The 21373-nt window shown below is 43.2% G+C and overlaps 1 protein-coding gene across 1 annotated transcript in view; it reads right to left on the bottom strand.

Moving 5' to 3' along the window:
- Positions 1 to 15855, bottom strand: part of EXTL1 (exostosin like glycosyltransferase 1) — a 51344-nt gene extending 35489 nt beyond the window's left edge. The window contains exon 1 of the mRNA XM_063312122.1: positions 14327 to 15855. Within this exon, the coding sequence (XP_063168192.1) occupies positions 14327 to 15264 (938 nt within the window). The 5' untranslated portion in view covers positions 15265 to 15855. The remainder of the gene's footprint in view (positions 1 to 14326) is intronic.
- Between the last annotated feature and the right edge of the window lie 5518 nt (positions 15856 to 21373).

The raw sequence follows: 21373 nt of genomic DNA, 5'->3' as shown, positions 1-21373 counted from the left end.
CTTGAGTGCAGCAACTTTTAACAGTAATCTAATTGATTCACCTTTAGTAACTGATGCAAAAGTCTTGTCATAGTCTAAATCTTTCCTTTGAGTGAACCCTTTTGCAACCAACCTTGCTTTATATTTTTGGATTTTGCCATCAGCATCCCTTTTCAGTTTGAAAACCCACCTACAACCCAGACAGCGTTCATTGGGAGGTAGATTTACCAGTTTCCATGTTTTATTTTCTTTCAAGGATGCTAATTCCTGTTGCATGGCAGAATGCCAATTTTGTGCAATCTCTGGTGGTAAAGCATTCACTTGTTCTAAAGACTCAGGTTCTGTGAATATGTGAAAAGCCTTTACTGTTTCAGCCTGAAAACGTGGAGGAACGCCTTTATTACTCCTCTGAGATCTGCGAGGTAATACAGGGCTTAAATTTTGACTCCTATCACTTTCCTGAGAAGCATCTATCTCATCAGACAGATCTTCAGTTTGCTTTTCTGGTTTAATGTCCTCATCAGGTAAAAGATCACCATCAGCAAGTCCTTGCTGTTCTCTTGTGGTGGTCCAACTGGAGAGCTAGAATTTAATCTCCCCCAGTTTTGTTCAGCAAAAGAAGCGCTTTTGCTAATTATTAATTTCTCTCCCATTATGAACCTGTAGCTCCTCTGGCTTTGTTCATAGCCAACAAAGATGGCTTTCTTTGTTGTGGGGCCTCCTTTCCTTCTCTGCTGTTTTGGAATGTGAACCCATGCAGTGCTACCAAACACTCTAAGATGGCTTACCTTTGGTTTCACACCATAAAACAAATGGAATGGAGTGTCCTGAATCATAGAGTTATACAACCTGTTCTGAACATAAGTGGCAGTCGATATAGCCTCTCCCCAGAACTTAAAACATAATCGTGAATCTTTTAACATGCATTCCATCGCATTTTGCAAGGTTCTGCCCTTTCTTTCAGCAACACCATTTTGCTGAGGGGTGTACGGGTTAGAAAGAATTTGTTCTATCCCTTTTTCCACTAGGAACCTTCTGAATTTGTGAGAAAGGTATTCTCCTCCTCTATCACATTGGAGTGCAGATACAGGCCTAGGGAATTTTCCATTTGCCCATGTCACAAAACTTTTAAATTTCTCAAATGCCTCATCTTTATGTTTTAAGATGTAGATAAATGTGTATCTTGAGAAATCATCAATGATGGTCATTGCATACCTTGCTTGTCCAAGACTTGGAGCAAAAGGACCAATAATGTCAGAGTGTACAATTTCCAAAGGTCTAGTTGTAACTCTGTCACTGTGCTTACTCACAGGAGCTTTTAGTGTTTTGCATTCTTTGCAAACTACACAGTCTAAGTATTTATCACAGGGTTTTATCTTTAGGTCAGCACTCAGCTGTGGCATTTGTGCTATATACTTGAAATTAGCATGACCAAATCTCCTGTGCATCAGGTGTACACATTGGTCATGATATGGTGTGTTGCCAACTGCAGCCTTGCAGCTTGGCTTCCTTGCATTTTGCACAATGTACAAGGAGTCTTTTAACATACCAGTAGCACACAATTTCCCATTTTTACGTATCTCACAACCATTTTTCTTAAATGTTATGATATACCCTGTTGCAGCCAATTGTGCCACAGATAAAAGGTTTGATTGTAAATTTGGCACATACAACACACCTTTTACAGTTTCTCCTAAGCAGGATAAATACAAGTCACCTTGTCCCATAATTTTGGTCACAGACCCATCAGCCAAAGATACACTTTGTCTTTCAGTTTTAGACAGTGACACAAAAGAGCTTTTACAATTACATAAATGACAACTGGCCCCAGAATCTAACACCCATACATCAGAATTACCCTTCTCAGCAACCTGTGCAATTTGGGTTGTCTGAAGAGCCTTCTTCTGTGTTGCCCTTATGTTCTTCTGCTCTGTCTTTCTACTCTTGGGTCTCATGGCACAGTCTCTTTGCAAATGTCCAGCTGAACCACAAGTGAAGCATCGCTGGCTGGCTAGTGCTGTGGCCTCAGGTTCCTTTCCCTTCTTTTCCCTCATTTTCTGGTCTTGCAGCTTTCCAGAAGAGATGGGGGGGGATCTTTCCTCTCTCTTCTCCCATTCAGCGAGTAAGCGCTGTGTAACATACGATGGGGTGAGGTCTGCTTCAGGCAAAGCCTCCAGGGTACAAATCAGCGTGTCCCATGTTTCATTTAGTGAGGACAGGAGGATATAGGATTTTGTGAGAGGTGTAAATTCTATTCCTCTCTCCTGCAACTCAACAAACAGCTGCTGAATATAATGCAGGTGCTCAGGAAGGCTATCTCCTTCTGCAAGGTAGGCTCTGTACAGCTTTTTCGTCAGAGTAACTTTACTCCCTGCTGTTGCCTTTACATATAAGTCTCTCAAAGCGTCCCAAAGTTGCTTTGCAGACTGCATGCCTCGCACGTGGACTAGCTGATTGTCCTCAACTCCCAGGATAATGGTGGCTCTAGCCCGCTCATCCTGTCTCAGCCATTCAGCACTGGGATTTTGGGGGCTTTGCTCACCAATTTGCAGCCAAAGATTCTCTCTGCGAAGATACATCTCCATCTTCAGGGCCCAATTCAAATAGTTGGTCTCTGATAGGTGCTCCAGAGGCATCGCTGAGGGCTGGGAGGTAGCCATGGCTTCTTCCTTCTTTTGCAAGTCACCTCAGCTGGCTTCTTTGTCCTGTAGACCGGCAGTTGCTGGAAAATCTCCAGGTGGCTCCAAAGAAAATCTTCACAGGTCTTTGCTACCTGCCTTTAAATTGTGCATGAGGTGTGGAGTTGATCTCTCTTTTCTCTCTGGGTTTTACTGCGTTGTTTACTGGGCCCATAACCTGTTGGCAGATGCTGGGAAAGCCTTTAGCCCAGGAGAGGTCAAAAAAGTCACACACCAAGCATTTCTATAAAAATAATTTATTTACAGAAAGCAAAAACAAAAGCAAAACATTTAAAGTACGTAACTCCCTTTGGAGCAAGCCTTGCTGAGCTACATTTCCAGCAGAGGGAAAAAGAGGAAGTAAGAACAAGTCCGGGCAGCTCCTCCCCTCCCCCAGGCTATTTGCATGAAGCACGTGAGAGGAGACAATCTAATACAACCCCTTCACCTGGCCAAAATGATTTGATACAATAGCAGTCTTAATCTGTTAGTAGGAAAACCTCAACAGTTACATCTACCCGCCCCACCTGATCTGGCAGAGAGGGCATGCTAAGGACCCCATCGGTAAGAGAATTCCATCTGGCGGGGTCCAGAAGGCGGGACTTCTCTGCAGTGGCACCCGCCCTCTGGAACATTCTGCCCCCGGAGGTGAGATTAGCCCCATCGCTCCTGGCCTTTCAGAGAGACTTGAAGACCTGGCTCCGCTAGCTGGCCTGGGGAGGAGAGGAGTCATGCCTGGGGTTGGCTAGTGCCTTGAAGTACCCCTTCCACGTGAAGACTGAATGAGATATAGCCATCTGGATTTTATTTTTATTTATAATATTAATAATATGTAATTTTATAATGTATTTCATATATTTATTGTTTTATTGAGGATTTTGTTGTAAACTGCCCAGAGTCCCTCCAGTGGGAGGAGATGGGCGGTGACAAATTTGATAAATAAATAAAGTGAATCCAACCCAAATTTACTACCTTTTTGTAACAGTTGTTAAGCGAATCATTGCAGGGGTTAAGTGAACTATGTGGTCATTAAGTGAATCACATGGTTCCCCATTGATTTTGCTTGCCAGGAGCCAGCCAGGAAAGTCAAAAATGGCGATCACATGACCACAGGATGCTGCAATGGTCATAAATGCGAACTGGCTGCCAAGTGCCCAAATCATGATCATGTGTCTGTGGGGACGCTGTGACAGTCGTAAGTGTGACTACCGGTTGTAAGTCATTTTTTTCAGCACTGTTGAAAGTCCAAACCGTCACTAAATGAATGGTTGTTAAATGAGGACTACCTGTAGTCTCTGATACTAACAAGTTAATTCTAGTTCAGAAATATGATGCCCAACCCCCAAAGTTTACCAAAATACCCCCACTTCTGATTGGGTTGTGTGCAAGTGGGAAACAGAAAGAAGTTTCAGCATACCCTTAAGATTATACAGGAGAGAGAGAAAAATGTTCACTACAGCCTGAACTTGAGAAAACTTGAGAAACATTGCAACAGTTTTCATGAACTGTATTTATGGTGACTCATTACAGTAGCTAAGTCTTTTTCTTTCTCCAAAGGAGGAGGAGGAGCCTGAAAAAGAGACACAGCATTTTTTAAGAGATGCAGCACTCCCACTCCCATGTATTCTGAAGCATCTCTTCCAAACAATTTTCAAAGCACGCACATGTTCAGCAATGTGTAATCAAGGGATGAAAGCATTCCAGCCACAGTCATGGGAGTCAGAGGAGGGCTGTAGAGACTTGTTCTTTGTGTTTGTGGTCAGGTTCTGTACTTGCCTGTCAAAGATTAGGTCTTTGGCACCTATTTTCAAAGTTAGAGAATAATTATCTGTGTGGTTATCAGAGAGGAGCACGCACATTAATACCTCTTACATACACACCAGCAAACATCATCAGGCCCTTGTTTGCAACAGCCTTTGAGTTGCAAGATCCAAATAAAACTCAATTAACTCTGTATGACTTCAAAATTCTCAGGAAATCTCATTTGGTCTATTTATTTCACGGGACACAGAGTTTACACAGCTATGTACACCTTGCCTGGCTAGATCAGCGAGTTCCTGTTTGGAGATGGAACACTACTGTAGTTGAATTGCCTGAGTATCTTGTGTGTTCAATGCATCTGCCTTCTTATATGATAATCAGCAAAAAAAAAAAGGCAGGGTGAATCATGTGATTTGGTGGCCTTGGAAAATCCCTCGGCATAGCACTCCTCCCAAGCCCTCCGCCCTCTCAATTCAATTTTAAGCAAACAAATCTGGATCTACAGAAATGCGTGGGAGCAGCACCAGAATGCCCTTTGCTACTTCAGGCAGGACGTTAAAGAACCATAGCTGGAATCTCCTTGCATGCAACCAAACCCAGCCTAAAGTTCTCTATTCCAAAAAGGAGAGACCTGAAGCGGAATTTTCTTTTAAAAAAATTATCTCAGGTATGCTGGCCTAATTAACAATGTACTTTTTTTTAATATGGGGAAGCATTAAAAATGAGATTTCCCCATTATGGTATTTAAAGTGACACAGATATCCAACTTGGGAGGGAGGGAGGGAGGGTGGGTAGATGGATGGGAGCCAGTTTGGTGTAGTGGTGAAGGCACCTGGCTAGAAACCAGGAGACATGAGTTCTAGTCCCACCTTAGGCAAGCAGCCAACTGAGTGTCCTTGGGCCAGTCACTCTCTCTCAGCGGTAGGAAGGAGGCAATGGCCAACCACTTCTGAAACACCTGGCAAGAAAGCCACAGGGACTAGTCCAGGCAATCTCCAAGAATTGGACACAACTGAACAGATTTTATACACACGCAGACGCACACAATAAAGCTATTTAAAAATAAAGCTATATCTAAATAAATACCTCCGCTTATTTCACCTGTTTCTTTTTAATTTTTTTAAAGCAAAGCAAAATATACTGACAATTCTGAATGGCAGCAGCTCCCCCAAATCTTAAGCAAAAATCTGCTTCTTTCTCAGCATCTGGAATCGGATCCTTTTGATAAGGGAGATGCCAAAGATTATATCTGACAATTTCTGCATCCAGAGCATGTACTTCCTTTCTTCCACAACAATCCCCCTCTTCAGACAGTTAGATGCTATGCATACCTTCTTCAGGATGATTATGAACAAGCACATCCACCTTTCTTAGTTTAATTGCATCCTTTGAAAAACAGCAAGGGCTATTTTCACTCTCAGTGCATCTCCGATTTATTCCAGTCATAGCTTGCCTTGAAATAATCATAGAAATTATCTTGGTGAAGATGCTGAGAATTTTCAGTTCAAGATCCTTGCTGCTTTGTACAGAGATGTGATGTTTAAACTGACGGTAACCCCTAAAAATGTGCAGTTGGTTCTTATCCTTCCCCCAACCAGATGCCCCTGGATATGGTGGACTCCAACACTTATCATACTCAGCCACGCCAGGTGAGAATTATAGGAACTGTAGTCCCAAGCCTCTAGAGAGCATCCTAATAGGAGAGGGTGCTCTTAAATAGACTGAAATGCCCAATATATAAATACAGTACTTAATAATGCTATTTGATGCATAAGTCATCAAGGTCTCCAGAGCTTCTTTTCATCCCCCAGAACCGAGAGAGATCACACATACAGAGCAGAGGGAAATTCATCTCTCTCTGCTCTCACCCCCAACAAGAGGCTCAACTATATTAAGATGCAAACTAGACATCAAGAATCTCTCATCTCAGAAATACCTAGTGAGAGGTCAGCGGTTAGCCCCCTTCCATCAGACCTTCCTCTCGCCCCTGCTTGTCTCTTTGTCCGATTCAATCTGTGGATCTTGATCTGATTCCATCTGCCTTCCTACCGTGCGTCTTGCACACATCCCAAAGCAAATCTACTGGAAGTGATGTTTTCATTAAAGAGCCATATGGCTGCTTTTAAGCCTTATTCCGATTTCTGCAGGTGGCTGGGCAGAAGGTAAGCGAATCTGGTGGGTTTCTCCCTTTCGAGGAACCAGCTGGTGCAGAAGAAATACCCTTGGCTGCATCTGCGAGTGAAATACAATTAGTAGGAGGAAGACTCACCAGGGACTATTCAGAAATAATTCTCCCCCCACCCCAGTAATTCCAGAAGACCTCTCCTATTACTGAATAATGATTACTCTTTCCCACTTATTTACTCTGGCTACACTGTCATGACTCTATTTTAAAAAGTGGGGAAAGGTAACTTCTACTCTTTTGAAGACCTAGAGAGCTCTACACAAATTGCTGAACTGCTAGGGCAAACCCCAGTTCACAAAGCAGCGCAAGGGACCACGGATTGCCACGGCTGCCGGCCTCCATACCATCCACTTCCTTTAAATCAGCAGGGGAAAGAGGGACTTTTGCAAGCAAAAAGATCAGGAAAATGCACAGTGGCTGCATTAGCCTTTTAAGTGGGAAACAAGGCAGGTTGACAAGAAATGCTTAAGATCTCAGGATTGGTGTCAGGCTCCTTGGCAGCTGTCTAAAACCTAAAGCAATTCGTTCAATGCACAATTCTCACATTTGACTGAGCAACATTTATTGAGAAGAAAGGGATGGGATTCAAGACCTCTGCAATGGGTCCATTTCCCACCCAAAATACATCAAGCCAACTGCTCTCTTGTAAACCAGTGAAGCTCCTCACTGATAGCCAAGGAGCCTGCAGTGAGTTGTTTATGTCAGTGTTTCTCAACCTTCTACTGATGCCATTTCACAAGATGTAGAAAAACAGAGGCAGATACAGGTGCCGGATGGTTCCATCGGGAAGTTAACCCCTCCGAGCTGTGGTGGGAATGAGGACCAAGCTAGGAAATCTTGTGGCGGCGTCAGCTGTAGGCTAATACTGGTGTGAGGGATACTGTACCATTTTGACTTTCAAGATCAAATGCTAAAATACACCGTTTAGACCAGTGTTTCTCAACCATGCTGGCTGGGGAATTCTGGGAGTTGAAGTCCACACATCTTAAAGTTGCCAAGGTTGAGAAACATTGTTAAACAGACCGTGACTTAGCCTAATGTGTGAACCCCATCACTATTTTAATGTGAGGGTAAAATGTGGGATGCATTTTATCTGCACGTGCAAACTGAATTCCTCAGAGAAAAAGTGGGATACAGATTAAAATAATAAATCAAGAGTCCACTTTGGGTCCTGGAATGATTAAGTTGTTTTCTTATATATGTACCATTTCCTCCTCTTCCCCTGGATCTTGTTTGTGGCTGGAAAGAAATACTGATAAACAGGTGAGAAATGTTTTGCTGGGGTAGTGGAAGGATATTGAGAAAATAAATGAATTCATTAATCTAAAAAATCTGCATCTTGATTTATATCTCAGTATATTAAGCCCAAGAACGTCTGGCGCTGCATTTTTCATATATGTGTATTTTTGCATGAAAGGCCCAAGAGAAGGCGAAGATGCGTCATTGCAAAGAGGAGATGAGCAATCATTTTGCCAAGAGCTGAGATGCTCAGTGAGGCTGCAAAATGAACAGAAATGCTGTTTTTGAATGCACCGCATATGTCATCAAATAGCTGCCAGATCCACAGCAATGTCTTATCTGTTGTTTGCAAGATTTTAAAAATACTCATGGCTGCTAATTGGCACTTCATTGTTTTTCCCCACCTTGTCTGGGCATTCATTTTAAGATTATGCCCAATATTCTCTTGTAAATGACCATATTCAAAGGGACCCAAGCAAGTCTCTCCTAAATATTTGTTGTTGTTTATTCATTTAGTCGCTTCCGACTCTTCGTGACTTCACGGACCAGCCCACGCCGGAGCTTCCTGTCGGTCGTCAACACCCCCAGCTCCCCCAGGGACGAGTCCGTCACCTCTAGAATATCATCCATCCACCTTGCCCTTGGTCGGCCCCTCTTCCTTTTGCCCTCCACTCTCCCTAGCATCAGCATCTTCTCCAGGGTGTCCTGTCTTCTCATTATGTGGCCAAAGTATTTCAGTTTTGCCTTTAATATCATTCCCTCAAGTGAGCAGTCTGGCTTTATTTCCTGGAGGATGGACTGGTTTGATCTTCTTGCAGTCCAAGGCACTCTCAGAATTTTCCTCCAACACCACAGTTCAAAAGCATCGATCTTCCTTCTCTCAGCCTTCCTTATGGTCCAGGCTAAATATTTACCATGTCATTTTTTTCCCCCAGCTTACAGGTTGTCCCTACAGGAATTCATAGGGTGAGCCCTGGAACACCTTTAGGATGTTTATGTGGTCGTCGGGGTGGGCAATTAAACAACAGAGGGGAAGTAGCGTGATAGAAAGGCAAAAAGCAAAACTGAATCAATGCTGGCCATGCCAGGTGGGGATCCTGGCCTTGTAGTCCTTGCACATCTGGAAGAAATCAGATGGAGGAAGGCTAAGTTAATAGGTCTGATAGGGAGGCAAGGTCATAACTGTCAGCCCTTTGAGGTAGGCCCGGTCAAGGAACAGACACTGCAGGATTCTAGGAATGCTGCTTTATTATAGTAGGATATAAGAACAGAATCCTGAAAGCCCATTCATATTTCTGTCCGTCCCAGCTTATTCTAAGCAAAATCAAGGCGGGATTATTTTGAGTTTCTTTCTCACACTTTCTTCAATCTCTGGACTTGTCCAAGTCCTTCCTTAACATCAATTTCATTCCTTCCTTAAGGGTACTTTTAAATTCCTTTACAATGATAGGACAAACAATTAGCTTTCAAAAAGGCTGCTCATTCTCCAGTCTTACCGTGCTGGCCTTTTTCCTTCCAATATTTATTCATCCACAACTGCGCTTCAACTGTAGCTTGTAATTCCCTACTGTTGCATTCCTATGCGTCATTTTCTGGACCTCCAGATTTCACCTCCATATCCAGAAGAGTTGTTTATCAAATGGAGTGGTTAGTTCTCAGGTTGCTAGAGATCAAACAGATTGTGGTATAAACCAGTGTTTCTCAACTTTGGCCACTTTACCATGCATGGACTTCAACTCCCAGAATTCCCCAGCCAGCCATGCTGGCTAGGGAATTCTGGGAGTTGAAGTCCACGCGTGGTAAAATGGCCAAGGTTGAGAAACACTGTTCTAAGCTGTGCATTTTAGCATTTGATCTTGCAAGTCAAAATGGTACAGTATCCCTCATACCAGTATTAGCCTACAGCTGACACTGCCACAAGATTTCCTAGTTTGGTTCTCATTCCCACCACAGCTTGTACGGGTAAACTTCCCGATGGATCCACCCAGCACCTGTATCTGCCTCCGTTTTTCCACATCTCGTGAAATGGCATCATTGCAAACTGCTCCTTTTTGATCCAGTTCTGCACGACTAATGACAGACAGCTGTAGGCCTCTGTCAACGCACACAAGGCCGTTCTTCCCAAGCCAGCAGATTCCTTCCAGCTGAGTGGTGCTGCCCCAAACGTCCTTGCTGATGGTTGCTAAGAAGCCACACAACTGGGAACCTTGCTGAGACCAGCTCCTGGGCTGTGACGCAGCAAGCAAAGGGGATCTTTCAAACATACGCACACAGCAGTAGACAAATTTGGCAGCCTTTCTGCTGCTCTGACAGAGGCATCATCTCATCTGGTTGGTTTCACACTCCACAGGAGATCCAAGATATGAAGCTTCCTTGAAAATTAACTGATTGCAGCCTCTTTGGGCAGGAAAATGCAACCCCAAGGAAGTAGAAGGCAAAAGAACCGGAGAAGGGGGTTTCCCCACAAATGATGAATAGTGCAAATCTACCTATGTACCCAGGCTTCAGTGCAATCTATGGGTTCACGCACTGCGGTGAGCCATGATTTGCTCAACGGTGGCTTATCAAATAAACTACATTGGGGCAGCTTCACCCAACCTAAACAATGATGGGTTGTGCCAAAGGATGGGACTGGGGGGCTGCAGCCACAGAGTTCAGATATATCTGCTTGGTCTCTGTATTTATTGTCAAACTGCTCTATTTTCACACATATACTGTAGCTGTAATCTCAGGGAGCAAGAGCCAGACCTGGCCTTTGATAGGTTTGCAGGAAAAACCTGGGAAAAGCTTATTTACTCAAATACAATTTCAAATTACCAATAACTGATATGTGTACAGATGGGTTTTGATTTGACAAACTGCTTTGCACCACAATGAGAACTAGGAACTTGTTTTTTTTTTATTTAAATTAGTAGGCTGTTGCTTTATGAAAAACCACTTGGCTATTGATTCAAGAATCTGATTCAAGGGTGACAATTTATACTGATGCAATTAATTAGTTTTAAAAGTTGCCTTGTAAAGGTACCTTGCATAGTTTACGGTCAGAGGAAATTAGTAAATATTTTATTCCAATTATTTATTAGTTGTTTTCAGGGCCAACCTTGCCCTTTCCAAAGCAAAACAGAAGCAACCCAAATTAAGTTAAACTATACACACAACTTGGACATAGCTAAATAGATGGGTGAGGAAAACAATGCATTTATATGTACTTACAGAAATTCAACAGTAAAAAAAAAACTGAATTTAAGGTCTTAGAAGTAAAGAAACCAAATAAACATTAACTGGAAAAAAGTTTCAAAACTACTGGTCCATCATGTAGAAAGTAGATTGAATGTCTCAAGTCTATTAACAAATTACCAAGTGCATATTTTCCAAGGACTTGTAGAAACAATTTAATGATATGCTAAAGTGAGATAGAATCAAGAATTTTCAGTCAGCTTTGGACTAGCCCTAATTGTTGAAATAAAAGGTGAAAAATAGATAAGGTTGGTTTCACCCAAGAGAACTGGTCATACATACCAGCATTCATGACTGTTGTGAAATTCAGGGTAATAGAAAGTTAAGAATATATTGCCCAACTGGTTTTCTTGCACGCTTTAATGCAAACCCTTTGACATAATGAGAAACTACAAAATACAAAGGAAGAAATGGTGGTTTAATTTCCAGCTCCAGTCCAGGATTGCAGAGCATAGTCTGATTCTTTTTGCAGTCTTGGATTTCTAATCAGGACTTTAAAATACGGTTTCATCACTCCAATTGAAAAAAAGGCAGTTTGGCAAACCCCAGAATGTTTGCAGTAAGAAGTAGTACAGAGGTACTACAGAGCAGCGAAGTGAAGGAAGAAACTACAGTACAGGTAGTTCTCGACTTAGGACCATTTGTTTAGTGACCGTTCAAAGTTACAATGGTGCTGAAAATGGTGACTTATGACCGATCCTTACAACTGTCACAGCGTCCCTGAGGTCACATGATCAAAATTCAGGCACTTGGCAACCGGCATGTATTTACGATGGTTGCAGTGTCCTGGGGTCATGTGATCTCCATTTGTGACCTTCCTAGCTGGCTTCCGACAAGCCAAGTCAATGGGGGAAGCTGGATTCACTTAAGGACCACATGATTCACTTAACAACCACAGATTCGCTTAACGACCATGGCAAAAAGTCGTAAAATCGGTCATGACTCTCTTAATGACTGCCTCGCTTAGAAACAGAAGTTCTGGTCCCACTTGTGGTCATAAGTCAAGAACTATCTGTACTAAAGTGACCCTTGTTCTAATAAATCCTGCTTTATGTGACAGAACCTTCCACAACTGAGCCATTCCCCCTTGCATACATAGACATGAATGACACATCAGCACTATGGTATCTAGAAACTGGAATACGTCCCAAACAGCATTTCAAACCCCCAAATCATTTCTTCTCAGTTGCTTTCCTTACAACACCAAAATGTTCTGTCCTGGACTGTTATCCCATTCCTATCAGGCAACCATCAAAACACTCACAAACCCACACTTCTGCACTATTGTCGAACAGGAATAGAGGAATCACACACACTATCTAAATCCACACTGAGTTTGAAACACAAAGGGATGGCTGGCACATGCACTCCAACGTGACTTAAGTGGTTTGGTGAGCCAAATTGTGGTTTGTTTGGTTTTTTCTCTGCATTTTGCATGAACTCAAACACTGTGGTTTATATAACAAGGGTTATGGCCTTTCTCAACCTTTTGACCCTGGAGGAACCCTTGAAATATTTTTCAGGCTTCGGGGAACCCCTGCACATTCAGGCTCAAATATAGGCCAGAAGTTACCAAATTATAATTGTTTCATGTGTGGGCCTGTATATATGCATTAACAGCGTTCTTGAACTGAAAATCAGAAATGAAACTTAGCTCTTTAATGTGAAGTTGCCCAAATTTGAAATAGTTTTTGAAATAAATCATGGTCTCTCAGGGAACCCCTGGTGGCCTCTCGCAGAACCCTGGTTGAGAAACCCTGGCTGAACCAAGTGAAAGGTAATTTATTCAACAGCTACAGATACAGAAACATAAATCTGATATTAGCCATTGAAAGGCTTTGTTACCAATAAATAAATTGTGCTTTAATAAAACGGGTGGATCCATTATGTACGTAAGACTGAACCAGTAAAGATCAAGCAAAATGAATGTTTATGTCCCTCACTTTTTTCAATACATTCATGCAGTTAAGCTAGTTAAGATATCTGGCTAGGAGTCATAAGCAATGCTTGTGCATGTGTAAACTGGCCCGTTAGGTTGAGTCTTATCAAATGTGTATTGGTGAAACCATTACAAGATTCATCACATTTTCTTTACAGTTGAATTCTGGTAAGCGATGAGTCACATACAAGAAAATGGAAACGGATTTGGTTAGGTTATCTGAGTTATAATGAGGAACTGCCTGGAAAAGTCCCTCAGCGCTATCTTTCCCATCCAGAAAATTGCCTTCTGAAGATGATTTGCAAAGTATGTCAATTTCAATAAATCAAACAGGCAGATTAGTGGTGGATTATAAGGCAGCTGTTGCCTTCAGAACTGAGCATGAAACACTATGCATCTAACACAATCATTTTATTAGTGCCAAATAGTGCTGTAAATGTTCCATGCATGCTTAAAAGTCACACAGAAGTCTTCAAAGTTAGTTGTTAGGAATTAGCCACCTCTTCTGACCTTGAGTTAAGAGATATTGCAGGAGACAATGCATATTGCTTAAGCCCTGTAAATCATCCGAAATACTAACATTTGCAAGCTGAAATGTGGAGGCATCAAATCCCAGAACTAGATGGGAGGGAAAATTTATCCCTTGTGCCTTTGTCTCCCATCCTACAAAAATAAAAGCTGGCTGCAAGGATTCAGTATTGAGAGGAAAATATTCTATATATGCTTAAAGACACCCTTCGTTTCACATTTTTGAGACCTGGGCTCTGAAAGTGGAAAAGACGACAAGGATAATTTAGCCCTAGTAGTTTGGGCAAACGTCTTAATGACATTCAAGCAAAACTGATATAAGGGGCATACAACAAACAAGGCTTTCCTATATCCCAGTTTTTAACTGTAGAACCTCCACAGCAGTGTTTCTCAACCTTGGCAACTTTAAGATGCGTGGACTTCAACTCCCAGAATTCCCCAGCCATCCATCCTGGCTGAGGAATTCTGGGAGTTGAAGTCCACGCATCTTAAACTTGTCAAGGTTGAGAAACACTGCTCTACAGTATTTGCATTTTTAAAAATTTGCTGATTCCTCTAATTTCCTTACCCCAACAGCTAATCATCTTAGCAACCCATTTGAGCTATAAGCAGAGCTTGCCCTAAACATCTCAGTACCTGAGGTTGAAAATAAACATTGCACCCTATGCAGTTGGAACTTGGGGCACAGCCAATTAAACAATGATTAACGCTATCCAAAACCTAGTGCCTCACTTTGCCTTGCTGCATGATGCACTTCAGAGAGAAAAAGAGTTTACTTACTTTTCATATTCGGTATTATCTTTGTCACATCGTTTGTCCTTGTGCTTCTCCCAGTCTTTCCCATGCTTACACGTGGTCAGAGAAATAATATCTTTTCCATTATGGATGTGGCGGAGAGCATTTCTGGTGTCAGAACCAATGCCGGTCAGGTACCTTTTCCCTTTAAAAACCAAGAGATACTTTTTCTTGGGTGGGAGAGAAGTCTGATACAGCCAGCCTCTTTCCCCACCTTTTTGGGGATGGTCCTTCGAAAACAAAGGGATGGAGATATCAAAACCAGGCCGGAAGTTCTCAACATAAAAACTGGCTTTGGCTAGAATAGCCTGTCCAATGTCAAAGCCCAAGTCTTCAGTGTAATTAGGCCACGTGCCAGAATACAAGTTAAATATGAGATGATTTCGCCCATCATTCCAAAGCCGAAAACCTTGGATTTTCTCGTTGATGCTATGGACATATTCCACGGAGAGATGGTCCCTATCCAGGGTGTCAATGTTTAGAACAAACAGGCAGGCTTCATCAGGGTTGGAGGTGTAATAACGTGATCCTTCAATGGAGGTGATGATTTTGAGGTAACTTTCTGATACAGGATCCCCTCCTTCCAGGGGGTAAACAAAAACTTTGAACCCGTGTTCCCTACATTTGGAAAAATCAAAGCAAGTCTCCATGCGGCACCTGCTGTTCTTGTAAACACTCAACCTCAACTCCTGCCGGCTTTTGGGAGATCGGTCACTGTGGCCCCTGTCATTGCTCTGGAGCTCCTCAGAATCTGCAAAGTTCTTGAGAAGAAACCCGTCTGCCCAGCAAGGCCAGGTCTTCAGCACTTCAACTTTTTTGCTGGAGAAAAAGGCAAAGTGTCTTATTTGGTCTCCTCCAAACAAAACGAGCAGAAGCCACGTGGCAACGAGAGTCATGAACATGTATTTTTTCCTGGCCTGCATAGGTCCATACAGAACCCACCAAATCCTTATTTGAAAAGGAAGTCCGTTTGACCAATCCAGCAATCCAGAAAGTGAACTTATTCAGGCACAAGGTGGAATTATATTCACTGGAGAGAAACAGGAGCTCAAACCTCAGAACTGGAGTCTATGTTAAGAATGCTGCCGATGGCCATTTCTAGGGGTCCAATTTCTTTCCCCATTTTGGGATCCACCCTAGCCTTGAAATTCACCTCTCCACAGTTTCTCTTGTTAGAGCTGATTCTAACAACTTCTTCAGTTCCAACAATTTGGTGTGGTTCTGAACCACACAGCCTTTATCATCTACAATGTTTACTCCATATTTATTTCAGTCTGTGTAAACAGCCTGAGTTTGATTACTATTTTTTCTCTTACCACTTCCTGGTGGTGTTGTTTTTTTCCCTCCTTTTTAAATCTTCAAAGACTGCCCTATGTTTCTTCCGCTGGTGATTAAAAAAAAAACGATGTCATTTTATCAACTCACCCTTCCAGTTTGTGCCTCTGTTGGATTTTTCTTTTGTTCTGGTATCTGATTTGGCCACCCTTATCACATACCTCTAGGGGATGATCAGACAATCCAACAGGTAACAGATAAAAGTCTCATTGGAGACTTGATCCTTAGTGGAGAATCTCCCTTTCTTCCACTCCGGCTGGGTTTCAATCTGAGTTTTTGCTTTAAAGGAACAGATGAACCAGGTGACTGCGTCTTCTTCGGCCCTTGAACAAATTCAAAGAAACGCTCGCAGTCCCAAATTTCTTGGATTCTTGGCGCTGCGTGCCTTCCGACGGAGACATTTCTCTGCTCCCAAAGAAGTAAGCCCAAATCTTCCTCCACCAATGATCTTCAAGCCAACGTTTTTCTGCGGTTTCCCTCTATTTTATTAATATAACTATTCTTTGAGCTACCCAGGAGTTTCAACCAGCTTAACTCTCGACCTTCACAGAAGCCTTCCGGAGGTCCTCCCAAGCCTCCCTGAGGATCTCTGCATCACCTCCGCGTCTTTCTTGGACCCCTTTAATTTGCTCCCCGCTTCCTGGGAGTCCCCAGCCCTTTCCGAAGTTATTTCTGTCCCGGCGCAGGTTTTTACGATCTTTTTTGCCCCCCAATCCGCCTGTCCCTTTTCTCCCTTTGGCCGGAGAACAGGAGCTTTCTGGGCTTTCCCGCTTGCCCTGGATCATCCGAGTCTTCCGGGAGTCAGAGATCCCAAGTACACGGAGAGAGAGAGGGTTCCCCGAATAAACACGGCGGGGATCCCGGGGCAAGGCACCGCAGCGCGCTTAGCGCACCAAAGAGCTTCTGGGCTGCCGTTCGCCCTTCCCTCTTAGTCCATTACATTCCGCATTGCTCCGCACTCACCGGCTCCCTTGCGACGGTCAAGAACGGGGCGAGCCCCATCCATCCATCCATCCATCCACCAACCCGTCCACCTTCCGCGCCGCCGGCCCCTCGCCGCCCGCCCGCGCTCCTCAACGAGCAGCGCTGCGCTCCCACCTTCACAACATTCCACCCGGCCACGCCCCCTCTCCTCTGATTCGTTCCCGGCCTCCTCAAAGGGCGTGGCCGCCCCCTGGCTCTTTCCTAACCGGGGACTCCGGGAGCGGAGGGAAGGCGGCTCATTGGCTCTTGCCGCCGCGCCCGTCGAGGATGCGGGTCCACGTGGGGGAACCGGGGGGCGGCCGCGTTCCGGCGAAGGTTGCGCTCCCCGCGGGCGGGAAGGACTCCTGCTTCGAGCTGCGGGTCAGGGGGGATTGCTTGGTACCGATCGCGGCCCTTCCAGATGCGATGGGTTACTAGCCAAATTGGGGGTTTTAGGAGCCCCCGTTTTCCGTCAAACCAATACAGATTGCTCATTCCAAGCACAAATGACGAGGCTCAAATTATCCTACTGCGGACGCGTTATGAGACGACCCAGCGCTCTGGAAAAGGTTCTGATGGTGGGAAGGGTGGAAGGAAAGAAGAAGAGGACGACCAGCAGCAAGGTGGATGGACTCAATTACAGTGGCGATGGGAAGACCTGAAGGACCAGGTTAGGGACAGATTGTCATGAAAAAGTCTATGCGTGCAGTCTCCAATTGAGGGTACATCAATCTATCTTGGCACATAATGCAAAGACCCAACTCTTCGGAGAAGTCTGTGATGCTGGGAAATGTGGAAGGAAAGAGAAGAAGAGGATGGCCAGCAGCAAGATGGATGGACTCAGTCACAGTGGCAATGGGTCCAATGTTGGAAACCTGAAAGATCAGGTTAGGGACAGATCATCATGGAGAAAATATATCTATGTGGTTGCTAGGAATCAAAAAATGACTTGGTGGCACATAATCAATCAGTTCTCCATCAGGAAGGTCCCCAATTGGGAACAGATGGTGTAGATCATTCTGAGCCTGTCTTGGTAATTGGGCAGTTCTCTGCCTGCATCTGGGTATTTTCTTGTTCCAACTTGGAGTGGGGCCACTACCTCTACAAACACTGCTTTTGGGGAAAGAACGGGTCAACACTTGGTTAGTATTACCTATCACAGTAAACTATACTGTGGTTTGTTTATAGCTCAGCATTGCATAGGATGCCTTTAAAATCCTGGATTCATTTGTTGCATTAAAAAGCTATGGTTTGCTCATGGGAGACTTGCTGAGTAAGTTATGCATGGTTTGATTGACAGAAGCTAAGCCATAATCCATACAGGCTTCTGAGAGAGGGCTTGTTTTGACCACTAGGGCAAATGGCTGGTGATAGATAAGGAGAAGGGTCTTCATTTGTCCCTCTTTCTATTGGTCTTTCTCACCTGACTTATTGCTTGCTGGATGAGCCATAGTATTTAAGGGCTTAGCTTAAATATTAGTATTTGATTTCCTGTTCCTCCGTCCTTCTCTTCAAAATGTAGCTGAGATAAAAGTGAGCTTTTCTATCCTCATGTATTTAATAAGCCTAGCTTTTGCTTCAAGTGTAATGATTGTCTGTATCCAAGACAACTATGTTATCAGCATATTTTACTTTTTTTTAATTGGGATGTTCTACAACTTTAATACTTCGTATTCTTTCAGCACCCTGCTTATGCTCAGGACCACATCCTCTAACAAGAGCTCCTGCTGAATTCAAGTCAACAGTGGTAGACCAACTCTAAACTACATCTTTCCAGAGTAGGTAAGGCTTAAAATGTTCTTCCTGTTCTGCATCTTAAAGGGCAGATAAAGAGCCTACAACGCTCAGAACACAAGTCCTTTCTGTTCTGAGACATCCGGTGGGTGCCAGATTGGGAAAGACAGACTTGAGCACATCAATCCTCTCCCTCTTTCCATGCTTCTCACATCTCTCAGTCCTTGTTTCCATAGCACATGGCCCCATGCGTCCTGGTCCCTTTCCACCATCTTTTTTGCTTCTTGTCACCTTCCTTCAAAAATGCAGTACAGGAGAAATGCATGCCATCATGTCAAGGGTTTAACTAGCAAAGTTTTGAAACTGCTGCCACGTTTTATGTCTGTAAAATTTATTTTTTTATTTATTTATTTATCAAATCTGTCACTGCCCATCTCCTCCCACCAGAGGGACTCTGGGCGGTTTACAACAATAATCAATAAAACCATAAATATTGTATTTTTATATATTGTAATTTTATTGTATATCTAAAAATACAGTCACAAGTAAACAATAATTATAGATAAAAATAGAATCCAAATGGCCAATAATAACTCAGTCCTTGTATGCAACGAGCACTCTAGGGCACTAGCCACCCACAAACATGATGACTTATACAATATTAGGAGAGATCCAAAGCTTAGTGGATACTACAGTGAATAAATACCCCTGTGTTTGCATTATGGAATAATGATGGGCCTCACGATTTGGTGTGCAAGATTCCTATTTAGATAGCTTTGTTAATTGCTACCTCAATGCTTGGGGGCTAACCACAAACTAACTCTAACCTTCAGTGTGTGTAACACTTAACCATATAGTTCAACATTTCCTAGAAAACCAGGATGCAAAACCTTGATTTAAATTAGCATACAACCCATGATATGCACTGTCACCTGGATTGAGGAGATCAAGGTGGACGATCCTAATTATGTAGACTTAGTAGTTAGAGGAAAGAAGACAAGTCAGGCCACCGCCACGCACAGGGATCAGGATGAGCTAGAGGGTGTTCAGAATGGGCAGATGATCCCTCACATTATTCCTCCCCCTTAAGATTAATCACTGAGGCAATTTCCCTCCATTTGCAGGGTCTCAGTTTGCAAGGTGACAATCAATTACCTTTATACCTTTTATCCATAACTTGAAAGAGGAAAAGTAAGCTTAGGAAACTGAAAGTGAGAAGTTGTATCTAATTAAGTCATTGCTTTAACCATAATTTGTTGAATAAACCACAATGACTAGATTCACACAACCTACAAAACCAAACAAGCCACATTAGCATAATGAACATCCCAAGTCTGATAGGAATAAGAACAAGGAAACTTTAAATTCAAGGCATAAGAGCCCCAAGTGGTCTCAGTAGTCCGTTGTCTGTGCAATGGACTACGTTGATGTTACAACTACAGTGGCTCTATCGGTGTTTCTCAACCATGGCCACTTAAAGATGTGTGGACTTCAACTCCCAGGATTTGCCTTTGCCTAAGATCAACCAGTATGTAAAAAAGATATAGAACATGGAACTCCCTTCCATGGAGATATTCTAAATTAGTGTTACTCAACCTTGGGCACTTGAAGAAATGTGGATTTTAACTCCCAGTCAACAAAGTCAAATGGGAGTGGAGGCTTATTAATGGAATTGTAGTTCAAATGATCTGGGGAATTCTGGGAGTTGAAATCCACACATCTTAAAGTTGCCACGGTTGAGAAACACTGATCTGGAGGGTCCAGATTGGGGAAGATGGTATATACTACCAATAATAGTATCATTCTCTGAGTGGGGTTTATTCATGGTATTATTATGCTGCTCAACTCCAAAATGGTTCTGAGTAAGGTACCACATGTAGCTTGTTTAGCATTGGTTTCCCCTGTTGCGTGCACTCAGTTATTATAGTTTGAGCCAGTTTGGTGTAGTGCTTAAGGCATCAGGCTAGAAACCAGGAGACGGTGAGTTCTAGTCCTGCCTTAGGCACGAAGCCAGCTGGGTGACCTTGGGCCAGTCATTCTCTCTCAGCCCTAGGAAGCAGGCAATGGCCAACCACTTCTGAAAAACCTGCCAAGAAAGCCACAGGGACTAGTCCAGGTAGTCTCCGAGAATCAGGCAGGATTGAATGGATAAAAAAAACCATGGTTTATAGCTTAATGTGTTGCATGAATCCTTGTGTAGCTAAAGTGTGCCACAAGGATTGGGGAAGCCTATTTTGCTTTAAAAGCCAAAGCTTAAGGTCTGCACGGAAGAGCTGTTCCACTTCAAGCCACTCAGTGAAGATCATGTTCATTGCATAGGGGGTGGGATTGACAATGCCCCTCAAGCTTCTCAGTCAGTGGGGCCTGGCTAATGGGCATACAGAGAAAAAGAAAGGGCTCCTAAATGCAGACCTCAGGAGTCAGCTGAGAAAACCACAGTCTTTAGCGTACTGATGGGACATCTCTCCTGCACGTCAGGAGGCTTCAGATTAAACATCCTCAGAAGATTCACAGTGGAATGATGAAGTCTAGGAAATGCAATTCCTCCCCTCCTCTCAGCGTTCAAGAGGGAAAAAAAGACTGTGACTCAAATTCTATTTTATTTGCACCTATTAAAGGCACAGGAGTCTTATATTTTAATGAATGTAGCCTACAGCTTACTAGTCAAGTATTTCCATTTGGGGACACTAACTCAAATCCTTTTCTGTCCCATCCTCCGAGCCCTCCTTGTCAATAATTTTAGCTTTATTTTATGTCAGTTTTAAAGCCACAGAGTGTTGGTTTTGACAACAGCGGGCTGCCAATTGGCAGGGATGTGCCATGCAACTTTCCTACAAATCAGGTCAATTGTGTTGCCATGGTGAAAGGTTGTGATCTCATAAAGAATGGAATTATCAGATTATGAGCAGAACTAAGAGATTGCAATGAACGAAAGTGGAAATGGGAGGTGGCAAGGGGGATCAGTCAGAGATCCCATTATGAAGATCAGAGAGAGAAAAT

This window comes from Candoia aspera, chromosome 10 (genome assembly GCF_035149785.1).
Source record: "Candoia aspera isolate rCanAsp1 chromosome 10, rCanAsp1.hap2, whole genome shotgun sequence".
NCBI classification, from domain to species: domain Eukaryota; kingdom Metazoa; phylum Chordata; class Lepidosauria; order Squamata; family Boidae; genus Candoia; species Candoia aspera.
The sequence above is the reverse complement of the archived record's forward strand: the minus strand, read 5'-3'. Positions and strand labels throughout refer to the sequence as shown.